At 39.4% G+C, this 27,198-nt stretch overlaps 2 protein-coding genes across 2 annotated transcripts in view; both read right to left on the reverse strand.

The window, feature by feature from the left end:
* SOS2 (SOS Ras/Rho guanine nucleotide exchange factor 2) overlaps positions 1-18,831 on the reverse strand; it is an 83,268-nt gene extending 64,437 nt beyond the window's left edge. Inside the window, exon 1 of the mRNA XM_032405041.1 lies at positions 18,664-18,831. Coding sequence (XP_032260932.1) covers positions 18,664-18,750 — 87 coding nt within the window. The 5' untranslated portion in view covers positions 18,751-18,831. The remainder of the gene's footprint in view (positions 1-18,663) is intronic.
* Positions 18,832-24,686: 5,855 nt separating this feature from the next.
* L2HGDH (L-2-hydroxyglutarate dehydrogenase) overlaps positions 24,687-27,198 on the reverse strand; it is a 43,348-nt gene continuing 40,836 nt past the window's right edge. The window contains exon 10 of the mRNA XM_032405049.1: positions 24,687-26,769. Coding sequence (XP_032260940.1) covers positions 26,574-26,769 — 196 coding nt within the window. The 3' untranslated portion in view covers positions 24,687-26,573. The remainder of the gene's footprint in view (positions 26,770-27,198) is intronic.

A 27,198-nucleotide genomic window follows, 5' to 3' on the forward strand; every position in this document is an offset into this window, starting at 1 on the left:
AATATAATAGCATGTTCTTGAATTATCAGACTTAATATTGTAAGTATATCAATTCTCAAACTGATCCACAGACTTAAAATCACAGTCAAAACCAAAAAGTCTGTTTGCTGAAATTGACAAGATAATTTCAAAACTTACATGGAATTGCAAAAGGCTAAGAAAATCAGGCACTTAAAGAAGTAGAAGTACTTGCTGTAATCGTTACTGGGATTTATTACAGAGCTACAATAAGAATGTGATATTGTTATAATGACAGAAAAACAGACGAATGGAACAGAAGAGAGAATACAGAAACAAGCCCATAAATATACAGACCCTTGATTTACAACTAAGCTAGTACTACAGGGTATGAGGGTGTGGTCATGGAAAGGCGAGGAAACATATAAATAGTGAACAACTGGATACCCATATGGAGAAGAATTATACTCAACTCCAATTCACACTGTACACAAACAACAATTCTAGTTGGATATTTTAGAACTATTACATAAAGACCTAATAAACTGGTAATATGAAACAAGATATTATCTTCATGACTCAGGATAGGAAAGGATTTCCTAAACAAGACACAAAAATTACTATCCAGAAAGGAAAGGACTGATAAACATAACTTTAAATTAAAAATGAAAACTTAAGTTCAACAAGACCTTTAAGGAAGTGAAAAGACAAGTTAGCACTGGAGAAGATTTATGTGACACATAAAACAAAACGGCTCATATCCAGAACATATAAAGAACAAGAAAAAAAATGATAAAAATCCCAATACAGGGGCACCTGGCTGGCTCAATTGGTGGAGTATGTAACTCTTGATCTTGGGGTTGTGAGTTCGATGCACATGTTGGGCATGAAGCCTACTTAAAAAAAAAAGAAATCCCAATAGAAAAAAATGGGCAAAAAAACCAAATCAGCACTTCACAAAAGAAATTCAAATGACCAGTAAGAGCTCTAGCTCTTTGGTAATGAGAGAAGTGCAAATTAAACCACAATGAAAACTATTACCCACCCATCAGAGAGCAAAACTAAAAAGCCTGATAATACTAAGCGTTAGTGATTATGTAGAACAATGGGAAATCTCAACACACTGCCACTGGAGTGCAAAATGGCTCAATCATTTTATTTTTATTTTTTATTTTTTTGGCTCAATCACTTAAAAATTTTGCCATTATCTACTGAAGTGCAAGATATGCAATACTCTATAATCAATAATACTGTGAAAACTTTGTATGTTAACAGATGGCAACTAACCTATTGTGGAGATCACTTCCTAAAGTATATATACCTAAAACTAAGACAATACTGTATGTCATTCATACTTCAATTTAAAAAATCAAAAATTTAAAAAAAGATATGCATACCCTCTGACCCAGCAATTCCACTGCTGGAGATACGTCTGTTTAGAGCTATGCAGTCCAACACAGCGGACACCAGCCACATATGGCTACTGAGCACCTAAAATGTAGCCCTACTGGAATAAAATGGGCTTTAGGTGTGAAATACGTGCCAGATAGCAAAGATTTAGTATAAAAAAAAGAATGTCAAATATCTCAATGTTTATATTGATTATATGCTAAAATGATTAGATTTATTAGTTAAATAAAATATATTATTAAAATCAATTTCATGAGTTTCTTACTTTTTTAATATGGCTATGAGAAAATTTAAAATTACATATGTGACTTACATTATATTTCTATTGGACAGCACTGTTCTAGAGAAATAAATAAGCACACAGGTTTCCTAGAAGACATGTATAAGTCTCCTAAGTAACATTATTAGTGATACCTCCCAACTAGAAACTCAAATATCTTAAGAGTGGAATAAATCGGGGCACCTGGGTGGCTCAGTCATTAAGCGTCTGCCTTCGGCTCAGGTCATGATCTCGGAGTCCTGGGATCGAGCCCCCCATCAGGCTCCCTGCTCCGCAGGAAGCCTGCTTCTTCCTCTCCCACTCCCCCTACTTGTGTTCCCTCTCTCGCTGTGTCTCTCTGTCAAATAAATAAATAAAATCTTAAAAAAAAAAAAAAGTGGAATAAATTGTAGTATGTTCATACAATGGAATACAGGAAGAAAACTGAGTAACTATAGCTAACTAAAATGTGGCTATATCTTCGAAATAATGTTGGCAGAAAGCTGCCAGACAAGAAGAATACAATGGAATTCCACTTCGAGATCAGACAAAATTAAGCTGTAACATTTAGAGACACATGTTTAAATGGTAAAACTATAAAAGAAAAAGGCAGTGATTACCATAAAAATGGTTATCTTTGTATATTTATGTTTTATGCATTTTTGATTGTTTTACTACTTCACCATAAATAAGTTTAAAAAGTTGGAGAATCATCTAGCAAACAGAAAATGGAAGGATAAAATTAGAATAAAATAAGTCAAAAGGGCCCCGCTAGTCCCCAGCTAATAAATGAAATTAAAATGTTAGAACCCTGGAGACAAACAGAATATCCTACAAGCTTAGGGTGAAGGGAAGAAGCGGGTCATATACAATGTGGACATTAGACTAGATCCAGACTTCAACTGTAGCACTAGAAGCTAGAAGGCAGATTTCCAACTTAGGAGAAGTTCCTAACAAACTATCAATCAAATGTCATGGTAAAATGAAGACATGCTTAGACATAACAGGTCAAAAATTTTTCTCTCTCATGCACCCTTTCTCATTAAGCTTTTATAGTTTGTACTACAGTAAAACAAGAGAAAAATATAGTATATAAGAAATGAAGGAATCAAGGCCAAAGGAGTACCCAGGATAAAGTGAAGGGAAATTATGAGACATGTACAAAAAACATAAGGTCACCAGTCCAGACTAGAGAAGATCAGAAGATTCTGGGAGAAACTCTCTCAAGAAGATGAAACTGAGGGGTGCCTAGCTGGCTCAGTCGAAGAGCTTGAGACTTTTTTTTTTTTAAGACTTATTTATTTATTTTAGAGAGAGAAGGACAGCATGAGCAGGAGGGGCAGAGGAAGAGGGAGAGAGAATTTCAAGCAGACTCTGCGCTGAGCACGGAGTGGAGCCCACATGACACTTGATCTCACAAACTTGATCTCATGTACCCCAAGCATGTGACTCAATCTCATCAGGGTCATGAGTCCAAGCCCCACATTGGGTGTAGAGATTACTAAAATAAATAAATAAAAACTTTAAAGAAGATTAAATTGATAAGAGCATCTGATGGATCTAAAAATCTTAAGAGGATATTTAGACAACTGGTAGCGAGTTTAAGCTTGAATTAGTTGCTTCCAGTAGAAAACTACACAAACAAAATAAGACAATTACTAACTCCAGTAAAAGGTTAGGTAGGAAAGAAAAAGTGGTTTACCTATAACAGCATTCACAGTCATAATAATGTAAACTTTGAATACTGATCCAAACAAAACGAAGATATAACCATGGCATGGGGGTGGGGGGGGAGTGAGGCAGGAAGTATGTATATATAAGGTGTGTATGATTGGAGGGAGGAAATACATATGTGTATAAAAGAATATTAGGGGCACCTGGGTGGTTCAGTCAGTTAAGCACTGACTATTGATTTCAGCTTAGGTCATATTCTCAGGGTTGTGAGATCGAGCCCCACTTGGGCTCCACACTCAGTGTGGAGTCTGCTTGAGATTCTCTCTCTCCCTCTCTGACTGTCCCTCCCCCGGCTCGTGCACTCCCGCTCTCCAAAATAAATAAAAACTTAAGAAAAAAAAAAGAATATTAAATCTTTACCTTCCATGGTAGGACGTTAACAGATAATGGCCAAAACAGAAAAATCAAGAAATAGCAATTTTTTTCCTTAGAGATACAGAACACTGAAGTGAATCACTTGGAAAAGTTAAAAGTGACTGTCTCTGGAAAGCAGAAAATTTTATGAATGGGAGGAGGTACTGCTATTTTTCTTATGAGCCTTATAAAGTTAGTTATCTTTCTATTTGCAGGAATAATTTTGATAAAATACACTAACTTATAAAGAAACATAATATGAACTGGGAAAGTGGGAAAAAGGAGGATACGTAAAACTAGAGATAACAAATATTACTTTTTTAAGGACTTTGGAAAAGAAGAGTTTAAAGTAAAGCAGTTAGATATTTATAAAGGACCAACATCCAAAAAGCCAGGCTTTATATTTCTTTATAAATTCAAAATAGATTTTGGAGAAAACAAATATTTTCTCTTACCTCCTGCGCTTCTTTAACATGACAAGAAGAAAGTTAATTACTTCTTACCATATATTTCTATTAGATCAATTAAAAGACTCTTCTTTTTTAATAAAAAGAAAAGCATTTACACTGGAAGTTTAGCAATGGCATTCATAAGGCTGTTTCTTATAACATCCCTCCATAAAAGCCAAGTGCCCTACTCAGTGAAAGTGACTGTGCATGAGAATTAAGATAATGTCTAACTGGGATGGTTTTTTTTTTTTTAAGATTTTATGTATTTATTTGACAGAGAGAGAGACAGCGAGAGAGGGAACACAAGCAGGGGGAGTGGGAGAGGGAGAAGCAGGCTTCCCGCCGAGCAGGGAGCCCCATGCGGGGCTCAATCCCAGGACCCTGGGATCATGACCTGAGCCGAAGGCAGATGCTTAACGACTGAACCACCCAGGTGCCCCGAATGGATTTTTTTTCCTGTGATTATGATTTTGGTAAATAACCTGCAAAGCAACTTTAACACTGAGCATCAAAATTTCTTATGCCACACTTCTTAAAGTAATTGCAAATATGAAAAGTCATAAAAACAAATATATAATGTTAAAATCCCACACATAAATACTAATAGGACATCAAGGTGACAATGGAAGATAACCACACTTTGTACTTGCACAGTATTTACTATCTCAGCACCCTAAGAGACAGTAAATAAAATTACCACATCAGAACTAACCTACCATATTTTTCTGAAAGACTAGTCAGAAAAAGAGCAATTAAAATAATTTTCAGTCTTTAACAGTAGAGTAACAAGTCAGACCTGTATTTTAGTTACACCATATTTTCAAATTGCCAGAAGGTATTTCCTTATACATACACTGTAAAAAGAATAGTCATGATACTATATATAGATCCATGTATACACACATAAAAATATTAAACTTTAAATTATCTTATACCAAGATAAACACTAGATTTGACAAGTTTCAGAAGTGTTATTTCCTAATTTATATTTTCCAGTTCTCCATATTCACAATCAAATAAAAAATCTTGCCAGTGCATTTGTTTCATCAATTAACATTTGAGGTTTTGGTATAATGTAGAAATAAATCTCTCTGGCTACATGGTATGACATTTATTTATGCCAAATTGTTCATTCTATTGCCAAAATTTTTGCAAGGATGCAAATGTCTCAAACATCAATTAAGAATACTGGAAGTGGGGCGCCTGGGTGGCTCAGTCGTTGGGCGTCTGCCTTCGGCTCAGGTCATGATCCCAGGGTCCTGGGATCGAGCCCCGCATCGGGCTCTCTGTTCAGCGGGGAGCCTGCTTCTCCCTCTCCCACTCTGCCTGCTTGTGTTCCCTCTCTCACGGTCTCTCTCTGTCAAATAAATAAATAAAATCTTAAAAAAAAAAAAGAAAAGAATACTGGAAGTTTTGTTGTTGTTATAAAAGAGTTAAAATTCAGTTTAAAAAAAAGCAACAAATTTCATTCTAAAAATATACACAATCAACTACAAAATACTGCTGACATGTATTACAATGGCTAAAATTAAATTAAGTATCAAATGTGGGCAGGAAGAACTGGAACTCTCAGACTTTGCTGGTGGGAATGTAAAACTGTACAACAGTTTGAATGGGAAAGTTTGATAATTACTTAAAAAATTAAACATACACCTATCTGATCCAGCCACTCTTTGGTAATTACCCAAGAAAAAAGGAAACTATGTCCATACAAAGACTTGTACCTAAATATTCACAGCAGTTTCATTTGTAATAGCCAAGATCTGAGAATCAAAGGTACATTAATAAAGAGATAAACAGTGCTATATCCACACAATGGAATACTACTGAGCAATAAAAAGGAGTGAACTATTAATATAATACACAAAATGGAGGACTTGCAAAATACGCTGAGTCAAAGAAGCCAGAAAAAAAAAAAAAAAGAGTATATATTGTATGATTCCATTACTACAAAACTCTAGAAAATGCAATCTACAATAATGGAAAGCAGATCAGTAATTGCTTGGGTACAAGAAATGGAGAAGGAGGGAGAATTAAAGAGAGTCAGAGTCAAGAGGAAATCATGGGGCTGAAGGATATATTCAGTATTTTTATTGTGATGGCTTCACTGAAATATACATACATAAAAACTTATCAAACTGTATCCTTTAAATATGTACAGTTTATTATGTGTCAATTATACTCCCAATAAAGTTTTAAAAAATAATATAAACATATAATATTCTAAGGTAGCAATTTTTTGACTAGGATGTATAATGAAACCACAGCTGCACACTCTCAACTCTTCAGGGTCAGAACCATTTCTTATGTTTTTGGTTTCCTCCTATTTCCCCACCCCTTTATTACTAACACACAGGTAATCTAGTGCCATGCTTTGTATAATGAAAGCACTCAGTAAATACTTGTTCAATAAATAAATTCACAGTATCAAACAGATTTCTTGGCCTCACTGAAATCTGGGGACCGGGAAAAATTGAGAACTCCATAAAATTTGCTTTAATTTCACTGGGTATGTACCAGGAGACTCAGTTATCCCATGTAACATTAAACATGGGGAGATTCCCACTCAATGCTCAATTCCCACTGACTTTTAATATTCGCTTCTCACTTAGATTCAGCGCTCTTAATTAGGAACTTTCTTTAGGGGTTTTAAATGTAAGTTTATTTAAAAAGGAGGTAAGTACAGGCCAAGTATCTCACTCTATTTAGCTTAATATTAGGTGAGGGTTTACCATAAAATAATCAAAACATGTAGAGAAGACTATTAGTGGAGGCTAAAATTTTTGTCATTAAAATTTTCCTTGAATGGAATGAAATGGCACATGATCTGTTAAGTCCATCCCCACAGAGGCAGGCCGTTAGCCTGTAAAGCCAAGAAAGCGCAGGCTAAATCAATGGTTCCCAACTTATTCCAGTGGTAAAGCCTTTGGAAGTCACAGTGCTCTTGGCAGAATATGAAATTATTAAGAGGTTAATATTACATCATAGAGAGGAGTATTATTAGTAAAAATGACTATAAAACTGGAAACTACAGGCACACATTTGTAAGAAAAAACAAAGAGTATCATAAACTCTTTTTCCTATAAAACCTCTCTCTTTCATTTGTTTTATAATCTTCCATTACACACTAGCAAGTAAACAGCAGCAGGCACCACACCATAGACTTAAGAAAAACTTGTGAGCAAAAAATAAAATTGAAATTGAAAAAAATTAATACTGGCTTTTTTCCCCTGTGAACTAGGAAAAGATCACTATTCTAAATATGCTTTATTCAAAGTTTAAGACTCCCTGAGCCAAATATCCACTTCCTTCAGCATACTATCAAAACTACCATACGTACTCTTTCTTAAAGAACATCTGCCACAGGGGTGCCTGTGCGGCTCAGTTGGTTAAGTGTCCAACTCTTGATTATTGGCTCAGGTCGTGATTTCAGGGTCGTGGGACCGAGCCCCATGTCGGGCTCCCCACTCAGTGGGGAGTCTGCTTGAGATTCTCTCTCCCTCTCCCCCAGCCCCTCCCACCACTCACACACAACGTGCTCTCACTCGCTCTCTCAAATAAATAAAGAAATGTTTAAAAAACAAAAAAAAAAAGATCATCTGCCTGACAAGGTACCTGCACTCAAGGAGAAAACAGGTTCTCCTTTCCCACCTCTTCTTCCCAACTGCCCCCCTCCCACTTTACTGAAGAAAGGCAGATCTTTACTCTGATCTCACTATGGTGTGCTGCTCTGGGCAGGGGGCAATAAAAAAATAATAAATCTAGGACACTAAACAAAGAGACAATTACAAGTATTTTTCATTTAAGTACGTTGCTTCTTCCATCCCCTAGCCTACTATCAAAAAACACAACCTTACTAAGAAGAAAAACATAACGAAAACAAAGAAAAGAAAGCATCTTTAAGAAAAACTAAAAGGTGGGAGCCTGGGTGGCTCAGTCAGTTAAGCATCTGCCTTCAGCTCAGGTCATGATCCCAGGGGCCTGGGATGAGTCCCACATCAGGCTCCCTGCTCAGCGGGGAGTCTGCTTCTCCCTCTACCCCTCCCACCCTGCTCGTGATCTCTCACTCTCTCTCAAATAAATAAAATCATTACAAAAAAAAAAAAATACTAAAAGGCAACATTACTTTATTTCACTCAAAAGAAAAAATTCAAAGCAAGTTTTCACACCTTAACTATTTTTTTATCTTACAATTAGAATTCAGAAGTGAGATGGTTGGCATGTGACATGTATTAAGACATTCATTTGACCTGGAAAATTAAGTCAGACCTTGTCTCAAATAAGATAAATATGATGAGGTTGGTTGGCGTGACAATTAAAACTAACCTTACCGATTTGGTTATATGGTGAATATTTTACATTAAATGAATGAGTGTGGTAGGCAGAATTCTAAGGTGGCCCCTAGGATTCCCACCCCTTGATGTACATGCTCTGTATACGCCTCTTGAGTGTGAGCAGGACTTGGAATATGATGGGATAGCACTCTTATGATCAAGTTACCATATAAGGCAAAACTGACTAAGGTCCCTAATCAGTTGTCTTTGAGTTAACTGAAACATTATCATCCTGGATAGGCCTGACCCAAATCAGGTGAGTCCTTTAAAAGCAGGTGCAGAAGTACGAGATAAGAAACAGCACCAGATGCATTCCTGTTGGCCTTGAAGAAGCAAATTGACATGTTATAGGGAGGGTCATGCGGCAAGGAATGGCAGCAGCCTCTAGGAGCTGAGGGTCTCAGACATACAACTGCAAGGAAATGAATTCTGCCAATAACTACATGAGCTTGGAAGAGGCTTTCAAATGAGACTGCAGCCCCAGCCAAAACCTTGATTGAGACCCTAAGCAGAGAACCCAGCTAAACTGTGCCTAGACTTTTAATTTACAGAAACTGAGACAATAAACCTGTGTTGTATTAAACCCCTAAAGCTTATAATAATTTGTTAAGCAGCAACAGAAAATGAATACAATGAACTAGATATACAGCTCCAAGGATTCAATGAAAATATGTTTAAAGAACATCATAAGGTAAAATACATGTTATTAATAAGTATCATCATAGCTAAAGTGTGCTAAAGTTAATATTGTTCTCATTTTCCCAATCTTTCTTGGATATATTGGACTAAATAAAGTATCTCTAAGCAAAAAAGTAACAGTTATAATTATTAGTCTTTTGGCATGTCCTGGAAAAGCTAGAAAATGAAAAAGTGAATAGCTCTGAAGACCAGGCAACAAATTATTCTGCAAGTCAGGTGGTTTCCAACTTTTTACTTTAAACAAAATTGCAGGAGAACCTAAATAAGTTACTGGCTGATATATCATTAAGACTAACTTTTTGATAGATAACAATTTTTGGCATATAATTTGAAAAACGTTTAAAAAATGACCTTGATTACTTTAAATCGTTCTTCTATTTATGTTAACAAGGGTTCTCAGGGCTTATATCTACAGAAATGGGAAACAGGAATAGAAATGATGCTCAACTGTGATTCACTCCTGCAAGACCCTATCTCATTCTAGCAATAGTCACCCATGAAACATGAACTAATTTAAAAACAATGTAAACAGCCACATATATGTCACTGAATAATGCATATTCAACAAAGCTTTATAATTACTAATTTTTCAAAATCCATGACATGTATGTTCTTTTGATCAACTATGTCCTACTAGCAATTCACTCTAAAAGATTTTTTTAAAGATTTTTTAAATTAATTTATTTATTTATTTGGGAGAGAGAAGAGAGTGAGGGCATGAGAGACAGCATGAGTGGGGGTGGGTGACAAAGGGGCAGAGGGAGAGGGAGAGACTCCCTGCTGAGCAAAGAGCCTGATGTGGGGCTCCATCCCAGGAACCCAGGATCACAACCTGAGCAGAGGGCAGACACTTAACAGACTGAGCCACCCAGGCACCCTAAAAGAAAGAATTTGACGCTTCATGGTCATTGAAGAAATTTTTAAAAATTCAATATACAGCATTTTTGTTGTTGAGGAAAGTGTAAATATAAAGGAGGGATCAAAGACTTTTAAGCATAAACATATATTAAAATATAATTATGCAGAGGAAGTGGAATGAAAAGTTCACAGAGAAAAAAGAATAACGTAAAATTTCCAACTGTTAAAAAAGCACTTTGTCGGGGCGCCTGGGTGGCTCAGCTGTTAAGCGTCCGCCTTCGGCTCAGGTCATGATCCCAGGGTCCTGGGATTGAGCCCCGCATCGAGCAAGCTCCCTGCTCGGCGGGAAGCCTGGTTCTCCCTCTCCCACTCCCACTGCTTGTGTTCCCTCTCTTGCTGTGTCTCTCTCTGCCAAATAAATAAAATCTTAAAAAAAAAAAAAAAGCACTTTGTCCCATATGCAACGATATGGAGGAAGCTAGAAAGTATAATGCTAAGTGAAATAAGTCAGAGAAAGACAAATACCGTATGATTTCACTCATATGTGGAATTTAAGAAACAAAACAAATGAGCAAACGGGAAAAGAGAGAGAGAAACCAAGAAACAGATTTTTTTTTTAAGATTTTATTTATTTATTTGACAGAAAGAGAGAGCACAAGCAGGAAGAGCGGCAGGCACAGAGAGAGGGAGAAGAAGTTTCCCTTGCTGAGCAGGGAGGCAGACGCAGGGCTTGATCTCAGGTCCCCAGAATCATGACCTGAGCTGAAGGCAGACGCCTAACCAACTGAGCCACTCAGGCTTCCCAAGAAACAGATTCTTAATTATAGAGAACAAACTGATGGTTACCAGAGGGGAGGAAGATGGGGGGGATGGGTGAAATAGGTGATGGGGATTAAGGAGTGCACTTGTCATGATGATGTATGGAATTGTTGAATCACTATATTGTACACCTGAAACTAATATAACACTGTTATGTTAACTGGAATTAAAATAAAAACGTTTAAAAAAAAAAGCACTTTGTCATGTATATTTTAAAAGGATCAATGGTGGATATCAACATGCTATGGTATTTAGATTTCACCAGATATATTTAAAAGACTGATGGGGGGGGTGCCTGGGTGGCTCAGTCGGTTAAGTGTCTGCCTTCAGCTCAGGTCATGATCCCAGAGTCCAGGGATCGAGCCCTGAGTCAGGCTCCCTGCTCAGAGGGGAGTCTGCTTCTCCCTCTGACCCTCCCCCTTCTTGTGCTCTCTCTCAAATAAATAAAATATTTTATTTTATTTTATTTATTTATTTGACAGAGAGAGACACAGCGAGAGAGGGAACACAAGCAGGGGGAGTGGGAGAGGGAGAAGCAGGCTTCCCACCGAGCGGTGGATCACGACCTGAGCCGAAGGCAGACGCTTAACAACTGAGCCACCCAGGTGCCCCTCAAATAAATAAAATCTTAAAAAAATAAAAAATAAAAGACTAATGGAACTGTTTTACTTTAAAATATCAGTATTTAGAACACATAAAATTATATCTTCTGCAACTAACTGAACTTGAAGATGAACATTTTTAGATGTCAACATAAAAACGTGCAATTAAAAAATTCTTTTGGGGATACACAGCAAAAAATGTAAAAAAAAACAAAAAAACCTCTAATTAGGAGAAAGAATCAAGACTCAATGTTGATGAGATTTGAACCTGATGTGAGATGGAAGGGAAGGGTGATGACCAGGTTTCTGGCTTGAATATTGAGTATATCGTTTATACTGGAGGTTAGGACAATAATAAACTTGGATTGGGTTATGTTGTGAACATCTACATAGGAATGTCCAGGAAGCAGGGGATGTAGTGGTTTTAAATAGGCTGGAAGAGGAGTCCTCTTCAAGATGATGTTTGTCTGAAGACTTAAAGAAGGTACAAGGACCAGTCATGTTTTTAATTTGCAGGAAGGCTGTTCTAGGCAGAAGAAACAGCAAGTACAAAAACCCTGATGTCTACACATTAGAATGTGTCTGTGGGTACAAGGAAGCCACTGTGGGGAAGGAGCAGAGCAAAAAAGGGAGAGAAGTATGAAGTCAGAGATGTATAAGCAACAGGCAGCATCAGAGTATAGTAACCTAGTGAGAGGACTTAGACTTTTATTCTGAGAAGCAATGAGAGTTTTGAACAAAGGAATGACAAGATATCACTTATCTCTGCTGTGTTGAGAAAAGACTGAATGGGGCAAGGGCAGAAGAGAGGAGACCAGTTATAGGCTATTTTAGCACTCCAGGAGATTGGTGATGGCTTGGTCCCAGGTAGTAGAAGTAGAAGAGTAAGAAATGGTGGTTGAGTATAGCTACAGTTTTTAAAGTAGAGCTGAACGATCTGCTGACAGATTAGACAAATTAGAAAGACAGGATTCAAGAACAACTCCAGATTTTTATTTGGAGCAACTTGAAGGATGCAGTAGCTAACCATTTACTGATATAGGAAACACTACAAAAGGAGCAGGTTTTGATGGGGAGAGAAGGAGCTCAGTATTGGTTGAGATGCCTATCACACATCCCTGTGGAAGTATCAAGAAAGAAGTTGGATACCCAAGCTCAGGAGAGAGGTCTGAGCCAGAGATAAAAATATGGAAATCATCAGATACAGATGACATGTGAAGCCATGAGGCTGGACGGGATCTCCAAGTGACTGTAAATAGAAACAGAAGTCCAAAAACTAAGCTCTGGGAAGGTCAGGATGATGTAGTTTGGGGAGAAGAAGAGGACTCAACAAAGGAGAGGACCTAAAAGTAATAGCCAGAGGGAGAAAACCTGCAGAGCTTGGTGTCCTGGAAGCCAAATAAGAAAAGGAGGAGTTCAGGGGCGCCTGGGTGGCTCAGTTGGTTAAGCGACTGCCTTCGGCTCAGGTCATGATCCTGGAGTCCCGGGATCGAGTCCCACATCAGGCTCCCTGCTCAGCAGGGAGTCTGCTTCTCCCTCTGACCCTCCTCCCTCTCATGCTCTCTGTCTCTCATTGTCTCTCTCGCAAATAAATAAAATCTTAAAAAAAAAAAAAAAATTTTAAAAAAGAAAAGGAGGAGTTCAACTGCCAAATGCTGCTAATGGGTAGGTTAAGAAAGAATTAGAAAGTGCTATGTAAGTAAGAGCTAATGTTTGAGTTTACAAAATGATTTAATGAAGAAAACAGGGAGAATGAAAATCTTACTTGGAAGAGACAATACTAGTGCTCGTATCTAGATCTTGATGTAATTTTGTGTTGCTTCATTTCTACACATTAAAATGTGAAGAGTAGGGGCGCCTGGGTGGCTCTGTCGTTGAGCGTCTGCCTTCGGCTCAGGTCATGATCCCAGGGTCCTGGGATCGAGCCCTGCATCGGGCTCCCTGCTCCGCGGGAAGCCTGCTTCTCCCTCTCCCACTCCCTCTCCCATTCCCTCTCTCGCTGTGTCTCTCTCTGTCAAATAAATAAATAAAATCTTTAAAAAAAGAAAAGAAAAAAAATGTGAAGAGTATAACGCGTTACACCTTTCAAAGATTTTCTAACTATCGTATGTTCTTATAAACGTGACTACATGAGATAATGCTAAATCCATTAGTTCCATTAAAATTCCTTCCTGATTCAAAAAGACAATGTAATCAAACTACTGTTCCCTTGAAAGAAAGACCATGGTTAAAATAAAAGACATATACTTGATTTATGTCAAGTGGTAACACAGGTAATGCTTTGGATAGTCAGCATAAAACACTTTAATGGAATATTATTGCTCCAAATATACCATACCAAAATTAAACTGAAAATAGAGGACGGCTACTAAATCATGGCTGACAGGGAGCTAAATGCAGCAAATTAAAATGCATTCCTAATGCTCATCCAGTTCTGGCTGAACCCCTTGGGTCAGTTTGGGTCATTATTAGTTTGGAATAATTCCAAATGACTCCCTGGAGTTCTACTGTTATAGTCAGTGGCTTTAGGAAATCCAGAGCAGGCCTGACATCACAAAAAAAATCATAGGATATCCTATTCATTCCTAGCTTTCAGCTGGAGTGATCTTTTTAAAAAGCAATTTTGATCAAGTTAATCTAATTATTTTGTTACATAAATAACACTACAGGGCTTCCTACTCTCAGGTAGAAACCTTAACCTGGTCTACCAAACTAGCCTCTTCATTTGGTCTTGCTTCTTTAAAACAAGTCATGTTCCTACCTTTCCCTCAGCCTTTCTCTCCATTTTCTTTGTCTTGTTAATTCCTATTGATCTTTCAGATAATTGTTCTTTATTGTCTGTCCTTCCCAGGCCTCTCCCACACAGGCATTTAGAATGGAAGCTTTATGAGAGCAGGGGCCTTACTACAACCTCAGTATCAGGAGTAGTGCAGGGCACCCATGAGGCACTCCGTAAATATTTGAATATATCCTCCAGAACGCAGCACAATGTTACCTCCCTAGAGAAGCCTTCCCTGACCCTCTTGTGTCAGTGACACCAAATTTATTTTCTCAAAGACCCTATACTTTTCTTCTGGGCCCCAGAAAGATTCAGAGCAGTCTTCTAAAATCGTTCCAAGAGACAGTACAAAGGCAGAAACACTAGAATCTTCCAGAGTTCACAAAAGCATTTCTAAACCAAAACCTCCTGCCCTCTTCTTCCTTGCCATAGACTGCTATTTAATTAATAGACATTGTCTCATACCTCTTACATTCTAAACAGATATCTAAGAGCAAACTGTAATGTTTGGGGGGGGGGGGTTCATATTTTACCTGAATTAGAGTCAGGAACAGTTCAACCAATTCTTTCTAACTCTCTATGACATTTTTAACTACAGATAGACAAGACATTTTCTTTTCCACATTTAGCCTGGTGAAGAACACCCCACAGAAAAGGCATCTACGAGGGAAACAACAGAGACTAAAAAACCTGATAAAATGATTTCAAGGCATGTTTCCCATACGTAGAATTTGCTTACACTGATTTTTTCAGCATACAATCAATAGCACAAACACAAAGCACCAAAGGCATTTCAAAGACAGAGGTAATAAGCTGCATTTACAAGTATATCCCCCACTCTTTTTTCCTCTCAAGTAATATGATAGCTTCAGTCTTCTTGGGGAGTAGTGGTGAAGGCATTTATGTTTCTGGCTCTTTTAGGGAAGACACATAATTTAGCAGTAATGTTAACAATCCATGTATTATCCATTAGTAATGTCATTTCCCTCTGCTTTACCCTTTGTAGTTCTTTATGTATTTAAATGCTCTACCTGAAGTTGTTTTAAAAGTTAAAAAAAAAAAAACAACAAAAAGTTAAAGAACACCACATTTCTATTTCCAAAATTTTTTCATAAACATATATATATTTTTAAGATTTTATTTATTTATTTGACAGAGACACAGCAAGAAAGAGAACACAAGCTGGAGGAGTGCAGGAGGGAGAAGCTGGCTTCCCGTGGAGCAGGGAGCCCGATGCGGGGCTCGATCCCAGGACCCTGGGATCATGATCTGAGCGGAAGGCAGACACTTAACGACTGAGACACCTAGGCGCCCCTCCATAAATCTATTTTTCAATGTTTGTGTTTCTATGTGGTGAAATAAATATTTAATGTTGGTTTAAAAAATCCCCTGTGTTTTCAGGGTCAACAATGGTGACTTCACCATATAATCTGATTTTCATAAAAATTAGCCAAAACTTGAAAATAAACAGAAGAGATTACTAGGTATCTTTCAGTACAATGCTGTGCTCAAACCTTTGAATACTCTCTATTGACTGGGCTATGTTACAAATCTGTAAGATTAACATTGAGATTTTTGTCTGGTACAGATGCAAATAATTTCATATCAGTGGAAAAGACAATCCAAAACTTACTGTTTCTATTCCTATAGGGTATTAACTAATTTTGTATCTAACCCAAGAATCTTATCTTAATATTCCTTTATTAAGTTGTCTATTAAATACCTACCTCCTAAAATTTTCATATGAAGTAGTTTTAACATTAACTTATGAGTTCCCCATTAGGTAATAAGTTGAATCAAAATCACTGACACACGTTTGTTTATATTTGCATGAGTCATGATTTTACCTTTCAGAAAATTACACTTCAAGTTTTAGAGATTCCCCCAAGATGCCCAAGTAGAATCTGATAGAGCCAATTAAACTACATTGCTCTTTTCACACACACATATAGATATTCCTTACATAACTCTGAGCTCCTAATTGCTAGCTATCTCATCTATATAAACCAAAACCAAAAAGTTTAGAATGTTCAGTGTAGATGGTAAACACCTTTAGAGCATGGCTTTTATTCATCTTTATTTCATCTTAGTTCCAGCATGGTGCAAGTACCTAAAATGTGTTCAATAAATGTTAATGTCAATTATATTTCAATTTAAAAAATACCTGGATAAAAATAAAGGGAAAAAAAGTTAAATGAAGTATTCCACATGTTCAATGAAGGAAAAAGCCAACTGGAGGAGAAAAATCCTAGTAGTCCAATACTACTACTACTACTACTACTACTACTACTACTACTACTACTAATCCTAGTAGTCTTTGTAACTATCTGTTAGCTGGAGGAAGGAAGCAAGCCAAGTTCTAGATGCTTTGACTGTAAAGACAGAGCCTCCCTCAAAATGGCAGGATTTCTCATTGTACAAAGGTATGGCTGGCAGGTACATACCAGAATGTAACACATCCTACAAAGGAAGAGTGAACCTTGAGCTCCTTATGAGCAATAACTCTTAGCAGGCACCATAAACCTAGATGTTGCAATACCACAAATACCCAGATGCCACAGAACTGGACATAATCCAGTTATTATTAACAATAAAAATAAAAATTTTCCAAAAATATAAAAAAAGTCTTCCATAGGAATATATCTCAATTCTCTAATAACGGTAAATTAATGAATTAAATAGAAATTACTTTTTGAATTCAGTTCACCACAAAAGACCAAATTTTCTTAGATGTATTTATTCCATAAGCAAAGGATCAATAAGAACTGTGGTACAAGACAATACAGATCTACAAGACACCTGAGCTCCAGGTAAACAAGCACAGCATATAAATGCAAAATAACAGTCTCAAAGCAATGGACTAGGATACTTGTTCTGGCTTTGTTTCCACCCTAACCTGAAGAAGTAAATCTGTCTCTGTTCATGCAGGATTACTAGGGTCAAAGCTACCTACTGAATAAATTATGCAACACACATTCAAATACTATTTGCTACCAGAAAGTACCACTAGCTGAGCATATCATATCCCCCTTTACTTTTCAACTTGGGCCAGAGTTCATTATCACTACTTAGAGCACTTGCTTTTCTTTCCCTCTTCTTGTAGAATCAGGCTGCCCATGGAAGTCAAGTCAATTAACTTTAACACCTAGTAGGCCAGTGAAATGATAACTATCCCTAGTTACCTCCACCACCAAGTTCTCTAAAAAGACATGACTTGGTGTTTGGCCCAAGGGAGGCAATATCTCCTTGCCTGGAGGCAATATCTCCTTGTAAGAATTATGAAAACGATGGAAAATCTGAAACTCTGAATGCATGAGGAAAATGTTCTCACCTTTAAAATATGCTTCTTCCTTTCATTTACAGAAATTTGTTATATGAAGATTTATTTTCCAAATGCAGTCTTTTAAATTAATGTTTATTTTTTCTTTATTATTTTAAAAATTTATTCTTGGTTACTCTGCACAAAATGCAGACGGTACTAACCCTTTGCATCAATGTCAATGGAAGCCCATGTTCAGCAGGCATGATGTCTAACCTTGCAGTCTTTAAATGTCTTGACCTTACAAAAAGGTTTATTATAAAAATGATAGTATGATTATCTAAATTCACAAACGGAGACTCACATCATCTACAGGAGAGATGCATCCAGGATACAACCAAACTTGAAAGGTTGATTTTTATGAGCTGCACCTTTTTTGCCCCCTTAAAATGATTCCAAGTTCTACACTGCACCCAGTGAAGAAACACCAAATTTTTTAGGGGAAATCTCTTGTAAATGGGTAGGACACCTTTTGCAGGAAGTGAGGAAGCACTTTAAATTTCCCTCAAGAATTGTTAAAAGGAGTATTAGGGCCCACTGACATTTCACACGTGAAACACATCCATGTTACAAAAAAGTACTGCCTCGTGAATGGACACCCCTGACAAGCAAACTGCCTGGGGGAACACCCCCAAAGAACCTGATTAAAAGTAATTACTGGGCCTGGAAATGAACTTTTGTTTTAGAAACTATGTAAACACCAGCGAGACTTTCTCTTGCCCTAATCCAGCCTGAGGACAACAAATTGGCCAACGGCGGAAGTTGCCTGACGAAATGACTGCAACACGAAATCCATTTTTATGATCATAACAAAACCTTCCTTCCGGGGCCAGGCAAAAACTTGAGAAAACGTCCTTTTGGATGCAACAGGCAATCCTGAGTCCCCCACAGCCAGCCACTGAGCAACAGCCCGGCCCGCGGGACCCGAGCATGGGAGGACGTGCAGCTCCCCGTTAGAGGCTCGCCGGGGCCCCGCGCTGGGCAACCCCCACCCCGCCCGCCTGCCCGCCGCCGGGCTCGGCCAACGCAGCCCGCGGCCGCCCCGGCACCTCCCTCGGCCCCCGCGGCCGCCCGGGCACCAGCACTGACCTTCCGCAGGGCCGAGACCAGCAGTCCCCGCCATTTCGGACTGTTCTCTTCGCTGAAGAACTCGTACGGCTGCGGCGCCTGCTGCATGGCCCCGGCGGCAGCGCCTCCGCATCAGGGGCGGCCCGCGGACCGAGCCGGGCCGGGCGGGTGGCCTGACAGGCAGGGCGCGGGCCGCCTCGCCTCGCCGGCCGCCGCCGCCGCCGCCGCCGCCGCCTCCCGCCCGGGCCGCAGCTAGGGCCGAGGCGGCTCGGGGGCGGTGCCGGCGGGTGGGCGTGGGCTCCGGGGGCGGTTTCCTCGGCCCAGGCGGCCTCGCCTCGCGCAGCGTCCGCAGAGGAAGCGCGGCGGCCCGAGTCCGGGTGACCTCCAGCTGCGACCGAGACGGCGGCCTCCTTTCCCGGCGGCGCTGGCCCTCTTCTCGGGCGGCTCCTCCTCCTTTGTCTGGGTTCGCAACCCGGCGCGGGGTACGGCTGACCTCGCCCCCGCCCCAACTCCCGCTACGGCCGCGGCTGGCGGAGAGCAGCGGCGGCGGCAGCTCGTCTCCTCATTGCCTCATCCCCGCCCTCCCAACAGGCAACGCCACCCGGCCCGCCCGAGTCACCTCTAGAGGGCTCTGGGGACCGAGCGGGCGTGCGCATCAGGCGAGCGAGCCACACTGGCGCGCACAGTGCTGGCCGCCGCCGCCGCCCTTGTAGCAGCCGCGCACAGCGCCCCGGGGCCGCCGCCGAGGTCCCGGCTCTAGCAGTCGCCGCTCGGCCCGCCCCCTGGGCCCGGCGCTCATTATCCTGGGTCGCCGGAGAAGCCCCGCACGGAGCATGCGCGCCGCGGAGCTGGCAGAGGCGCCGGCCGGTCGCGGGGTTGCAGAGGCGCCGGGGCTGGCGGTGGAAGTCGGCCTGTGCTGGGGATTGGCAGGGGGCCTGTTCCAGACAGACCACCCAAATGACTGTGTTTTACACAAACGCTCCCTTCTCTCGACCTTCCCAAAACAATCCTGATTCGGTGCCACTCTGAGCCCCAGTATTGCAGTCATGGGGAGCAGTTCAGGATGGGGAGAGAAAGGGACATTCGGCCGGACACGATGTTTAACGTGTGCTCTACATGGCTATTCGGCATTTGGAGATAGTTAACTATTTCATCGAGTGATGTTTTCAGGACTGACGGAGGTGAGACTTGGAAAGCCCTCAGCACACAGTGGGGTCAGCCACCAGCAGTGAGGAAGGGAAAGGAAGAGCAGGGTGAAAAAAAACTGTGCCACGCTTCAGTTCTGGGATTAGTAACCCAACAATTATCCTTCCCAAAACACACACCAATTTGTCATTTGGCAAAATCAAAATGACAGAGCTGGAAAACTCATTTTTCTAATCCAAATATCCACTGAAGCACGAATTTCTTCTAATAAAGTCACATCCACATTCCCATGTACTTGGGATAAAAAGAGGGTGAAATGCTTGTATTTCTCCAATTACTTTTTCAATCAGTGACGACAAAGACTGGGTTATATAGACTGTCTTTTCTCTCCTCTTCCAGAACTCCAGCTGTATACTACCAGGCTGTCAAACTACTAGACTGTGATTGTATTATAGGAGAGTAAAGTTGTTAGTGGGAAGTTTCATTCTTGGCCAAGGATATTGGAAGACTTCTCTGAGCCAAATCTGGCCTGAAGACACATTCTGTTTATCCAAATCTATATTTAAATTTTAAAATCGTTAACATTTTAAAATCAAGAGATTTTATATAAAAATGGATTTCCCTTCTCTTGACAAAAATCTAGCAACATTGGGCCCTGCTGCATTCCTGCAAAAGAATAATCAACAGGCAGTGGGTAGTGGCTGCCCTCTTTAGAAAAGTATGCCATCCCATTTCCAGTTGGCTATACTCCCTACCCGGCACTCTCCACCCTTTTATGTAACCTGCCTAGTCTCTACAGGCATCTGAGTTGTGATCTCTGAGCTAGGCAAACAGAAATGTGATCCACGTGCATGTGGGGGATAACCCAAGAAGGACACCCGTAAAAATCCCAACCAGACAAATGGGCCATCCAAAATAAAATGTTGGATCCATACCCCACACTCTACACTAGGATAAATTGCAGAAGTGTCAAAGACTTAAATGTAAAAAATTAAAACCATAAAATAATTTGTTTATAACTTCAGAATACAAAAGATGTTTCTACTATGATACAAAATCTAGAAGATTGATAAACCTATTTTTAAAAATGAACGGAAAAAAAATCACAAGGTAAGCCAAAAGGCAGATGACAAACTGGAAAAAATATTTGCAACTAATTTTCTAAATAGTTCATTTCCCTAATATCTAAAAGAGTTCCTACAGGGGCACCTGGGTCACTCAGAAAGTTAAGCATCTGACTCTTGAAATCAGCTCAGGTCTCAATCTCAGGTCATGAGTTCAAGACCCATGTGGGGCTCCACGTAGGGCCTACTTCAAATAAATAAGTAAATAGTTCCTACAAATTAATAAGACCAAAACTCAAGGGGAAAAAAGGATAAAGTATATGAAAAAAATGGTTCACAGAAAAGAAATACGTCTCTTAAGTATATTAAACATGGGGACACCTGGGTGGCTGTCAGTTAAGCATCTGCCTTTGGCTCAGGTCATGATCCTAAGGTCCTGGGATAGAGTCCTGCATTGGGCTCCTTGCTCAGCCGGCAGCCTGCTTCTTCCTCTGCCTGCCACTCCCCCTGCTTGTGCTCGTGCTCTCTCTCTTTCTGACAAATAAATAAATAAAATCTTAAAAATATATATATATTAAGCATGTTCAACTTCACTCATATTACAAAAAATTTATACTATTAATTTTTTACCTACTAGAATAGCCACCCACACAGATCAAAATGTCTGATTATATACTATGTCGGTGAGAATATGGAGAAATAAATACTCTAGTATAATTTTCATGAGAGCTTAAATTGGTTCAACCTCTACCAAGGGCAACTTGACACTATCTATCAAAGTTGCAAAGGCAAATACCCTTTGACCCAGCAAATTCTAAGAATATGTCCTATCGGGGGTGCCTGGGTGGCTCAGTTGATTGAGCGACTGCCTTCGGCTCAGGTCATGATCCTGGAGTCCCACGATCGAGTCCCACATTGGGCTCCCTGCTCAGCAGGGAGTCTGCTTCTCCCTCTGACCCTCCCCCCTCTCATGTGCTCTCTCTCTCTCATTCTCTCTCTCAAATAAATAAATAAAATCTTTACAAAAAAAAAAGAATATGTCCTATCGGTATACTTGCTTATATGTAAAATGATTTAACACAAAGTTATTCACTGCAGTACTGTTACAGCAAAAACAAAAGTACCCCGGAAATAAACAATTTAAATAATCGTCAGTAGATATAAGGGCCTTGTTCAACAAATAACAGTAAATTCACAGAATGGAAGCTATAAAATCATTCAAAAAGAACCAGGCCACTGTGTTCAGGCTACTTGAACATTATCAAAGAGACAGTGCAAAGTGAAAACAGCAGGGACTATAACATAGTATGCAGAGTGTGCTACCACTTGTGTAAAAGAAATGGAGGCGGGGGTGCCTGGGTGGCTCAGTCGGTTAAGCATCTGCCTTCGGCTCAGGTCATGATCTCAGGGTTCTGGGATGGAGCCCCACATCAGGCTCCCTGCTCAGCGGGAAGCCTGTTTCTCCCTCTCCCTCTGCGGCTCCCCCTGCTTGTGCTCTCTCACACTGTCTCTGTCAAATAAATAAATAAAATCTTAAAAAAAAAAAAAATAGAGGCGGGATTTTGTTATATATATCATCTCTGTAAGGCTGTACAAGAGATATTGACAATTTTTGTTGCATCAGGATGAGAACTGGATGGCTTGGAGGAGAGGAGATTCTTTTTTTTTTTTTTTAAGATTTTATTTATTTGACAGAGAGAGACACAGCCAGAGAGGGAACACAAGCAGAGGGAGTGGGAGAGGGAGAAGCAGGCTTCCCGCTGAGCAGGGAGCCCGATGCGGGGCTCGATCCCAGGACCCTGGGATCATGACCTGAGCCGAAGGCAGATGCTTAACGACTGAGCCACCCTGGCGCCCCGAGGAGATTCTTTTATTGAGTACATTTTGGGGACTTTTGAATTTTCAACCATAACAATGCTGTACTTACTCAAAACATTAATTTAAAAATTTTGTAAATAAAAAATTTCCAACCCTGGGGAGCCTGGGTGGCTCAGTAGGTTAGGCGTCTGTCTTTAGCTCAGGTCATGATCCTAGGGGAGTCCCGCAGCAGGGAGCCCGCTTCTCCTTCTCCCTTTCCCTTTGCCTGCTGCTCCCTTTGCTTGTGCTCTCCCTCTCTCTGTCAAATAAATAAATAAAATCTTAAAAAAAAATTTTTCCAACCCCATTATAAACACTTGCTTCAAGTATTAAAAAATATAAGTATTAGGGGCACACGGTGGGCTGTCAGTAGAGGCTGCGACTCTTGATCTCAGGGTTGTGAGTTTGAGCCCCACATTGGGTGTAGAGATTACTTAAAAATAAAATCCTTTTTAAAAAATGGAAGCATTGGGCGCCTGGGTGGCTCAGTTGTTAAGCATCTGCCTTCGGCTCGGGTCGTGATCCCAGGGTCCGGGGATCGAGCCCCACATCGGGCTCCCTGCTCGGCGGGAGGCCTGCTTCTCCCTCTCCCACTCCCCTTGCTTGTGTTCCCTCTCTCACTGTCTCTCTCTGTGAAATAAATAAATAAAATCTTAAAAAAAAAAAAAAAGGGAAGTATTGTGGGTGCCTGGGTGGCTCAGTGGGTTAAGCGTCTGCCTCTGGCTCAGGTCATATTCCCAGGCTCCTGGAACAGAGCCCCGCATTGGGCTCTATGCTCAGCATGGAGCCTGTTTTTCCCTTTCCCTCTCCCTCTGCCCCACCCCCTGCTCTTTCTCTCTCTCTCAAATAAATAAATAAATAAATAAATTAAAAAAATCTTTTTTTTTTTTTTTATTTTATTTATCTGACAGAGAGACAGCGAGAGAGGGAACACAAGCAGGGGGAATGGGAGAGGGAGAAGCAGGCTTCCCGCTGAGCAGGGAGCCCGATGCGGGGCTCGATCCCAGGACCCTGGGATCATGACCTGAGCCGAAGGCAGACGCTTAACGACTGAGCCACCCAGGCGCCCCTAAAATCTTTTAAATTAAAAAAATGGAGGTATTAAACACATACAATACTCGATCATAAATTTGAGTTAAAATTAATATGCTATATTTATTTGATAAATAGTAATTTTGTCCTTTTAGAATTTAGAATGGCTTTTGAAAGATAACTTGAATAATCTAAGCACATCTCAAATTTTAAAAGGCATAGAAAATTGTACCACTAATATTCTCCCACTGAAAAGCATTTTCAAGGACTTACTCAACATTTCTCCCATTTACTCTCTCCTACTTCCTCAATTTATTTAAAGCTACAAGTGCTGCCTGTCAGAAGCAAACCAAAGCAATGCCACAGGAAGCAATAATGTCATTGTCACTCACTTTCATGGTTTGTTGCTGTAGCTAACTCTGGTCCTGTTACAGTCCACCTGCTGAAATGAAGTTGGAGCAGGCTCTCTGATCATTTGCCCTATAACCCTTATGGGAGGCTCATGCCCAGAAACCAAGCCCTGTAAGAGATAGCATACCAGAATGTCTTCCTAAGAGAAACTATAATTATTTATGAAACTCCAATTTGATTTATTGCCCCCCCACCTCCCGCAAAGCATTGTGTGTTTATATGTTACATTATATATTCTGCTATGGAACAGCAACAATGTTCCCTGGTGCTCTGGGGTATGAAGATGACACTGAGGTCAGCCAGACATTGCCACCATTACCAAATTGAAAGCCATTTTTGTAAGTGGGAAAGTGCTCCACTTTTTACCTAAAATATAAACCTCATTTTTATATTATACCCAAATATAGTTTTTTCATTTTTTTAAAGATTGGCTTCTATTTAAAGCCATGATAGTTCATGTTTCACATACAAAACATTTACTTGAATCAGAGTTTTTATGAAACTAAAAATTATATTCACAACACCAAGGCTCATTAAAATATTTTAATATTAATTTACATTTTTCTTCTCTCAGAAGTACACAAAACTTTTAAATATCATATCAGTATTACACAACAAAACCCGATTGATATAAAGTGTTTTACAAACAGAATAACCTCCACATTCAAAACACTTTCAATAATTTTTTTCACTTGTATTTTTTGGGGGCATAATATAGACCCAAATGGAATAAGGGTTGCTTTAATTAGAATAGTTATTTTTGTAATTTCAACCTTTCACAGCTTAGTATATATGCAATCTCGCTGTTCATGAAACAGAGAATTGTAAAATTTTCCATCTCTTAATAGTCTTGTAATGGAACAGAAAAGTATCCTGTGTGTCACATTTCTTGGAGGAATCAGTTGTTATGAAGTACCATTAGGGCTGGTTTCTGAATGCTTTCAAAATGCTCATCCCAAGTGTCAAATAACTGCCTCGTCTATACCTGGGATGTGCTACTTCTTGAACACGAGCTGGTGATACAGCCTTTCAGATTAATGGTTGAGGTAGCTCAAACAATGTAATCACCGAGGCTTGAAGTGAAAAGGAAGAAAACAGAAGTTTTTCCTATCAGTCAAAATGCACATCCTTACTCATCTATCACACAGATTTGGAGAGATAAGAGGAAAGAATGAACAGTGGAAGATTAATCCTGAGAGAGCATATATATGAAGGAATGAATGAAAATGTCTCATCTAAATGATGGTTCTGTAATAAAAGTTTCCGCAATGAGTAGGCTGCCATAAATTCATTTATATTTCTATTTTCCAACTTTCTGAACTGCAAGAATCATTTCAACAGAGACCACACACATATATACAGTATACAGTATTGGCACTGGGCCACAATTTAAAATACTCATGAAGTACACATGAATGTAAGGCACTTTTGCGGTTTACAAAAGTGAATGCCTCAAAGTTAGGTATTTCCCCCAAATGAAGAAATATCCTCATAAAAGTTCATAGGATCCCTGAAAACCAAGTAGGCATGAATAATTAGTGATCTTGGCCAACGTTTGAGAAACTTGGTGTGACTGAAAAACAGAGATCTAGAGGTAAATAATTTTTAAAATTACAGAGTTCTGTATACCAGTGTCAGGATTCTAAAACTGCTCTCATAAAAAACCTATCAGTTCTAAGTTTTTTTAGTTTCTCAACGACAAAAGACTATAAAGAGTAGGCAAGAACCACTCATGGTGTACTGCTTTAGTGGTAACCCCACACTAAGTCAGTTATAAAAAGACTGGGAATAATAAAGGCTTTATGTTTCATTTGCGAAGTTATTTCTTACAAATATTATAGCTAATATAGGATCTTATTCAAACTACTTAAAAATGTGAAATTTCATATATTTTCTTTAAATCAAGAATTTTAAATTCCCAAATACAAATACCGTTGCTCCAAATAATGTGAGTTTTCCTATGACTAATTAAAATTAAAAGCAGGTTTACAACCTACAATATACTATATTTTCTTATTTAGGAGAGAAAAAAAAAGCTTAGATATCATAAAGCCAAAAGGTTAAGGGAATAATCAATTTTCTGTGCCATCAGTTAAGGGAATAATCAATTTTTTGTGCATTCGTTCCCAGAAATTCTAGAAGAGCCAAATCTCTAGATCATGGTTGGTGAGGAGAGGTCAATAACAAAGTCAGGGATTCAGGACAGATATAACTGTACCTTGCTTCTTTATTCACAAGGTAAAAGAGCATGGACTTTAAAAAATTATTATTTCTATGTTACAGCATTCTAACAATTCAGTTGTTACCTAAATGAGATACCTAAAAATGAGATTTTCAAATCATTTTCCTTAAAGGATGCAATTAGTATATTCTTGTTGCTGAATGTGGAAATTAAAATGCATACCTAGCTCCTTACATTATTTACAATTTAAATCTTTGTTGTACTTCATCTGCAATCATTCCAGAAATTGCAAGAGAAGAAGTAGCAGCAGGGGAAGGTGCATTTCTCACATGAAGAATGCGATTTCCAATATCCCCAACTCCTCCATCAAATACAAAATCTTCTACCAGATTTCCATCCCTATCCAGGGCTTGGGCTCTTACTCCAGCTGGACCTCTGCAAAAGCAAGAGTGGAAGTCAACTGACTGGAAGAGGTAGGACACTTTACAAATCAGTGGTTTCAAAGTATTCTTAAGTCAATAGTCTTTATTCTTCTAAATGCACAATTATGCAGAAACCCAATAGGTTTGTGTTTAGCCAAAGGCTATCAGTTTGTAGCCTGTCAAATATATCCTTAGCCTAGAGTATAATGCCTGCCACATAACAGTGTCAATAAATGCTACCAAAGAATACACAAATATTTACTTATAAATATGTTTTTTCCCTAAGTAGCAGATAAATCCACAATTAGAACAGATGACTTAATTTGGATTTATAAGATGAATTTATTATAAAATCAGTCAATGGGAATAAGTCTCTTCTAATACAAAGCAATAAAAATAGAAGTTATGTATGTCAGTTGCATTCCTAAATATCCACTATAGA

The sequence above is a fragment of the Phoca vitulina genome, unplaced genomic scaffold, assembly GCF_004348235.1.
Source record: "Phoca vitulina isolate PV1807 unplaced genomic scaffold, GSC_HSeal_1.0 scaffold7, whole genome shotgun sequence".
NCBI classification, from domain to species: Eukaryota; Metazoa; Chordata; class Mammalia; order Carnivora; family Phocidae; genus Phoca; species Phoca vitulina.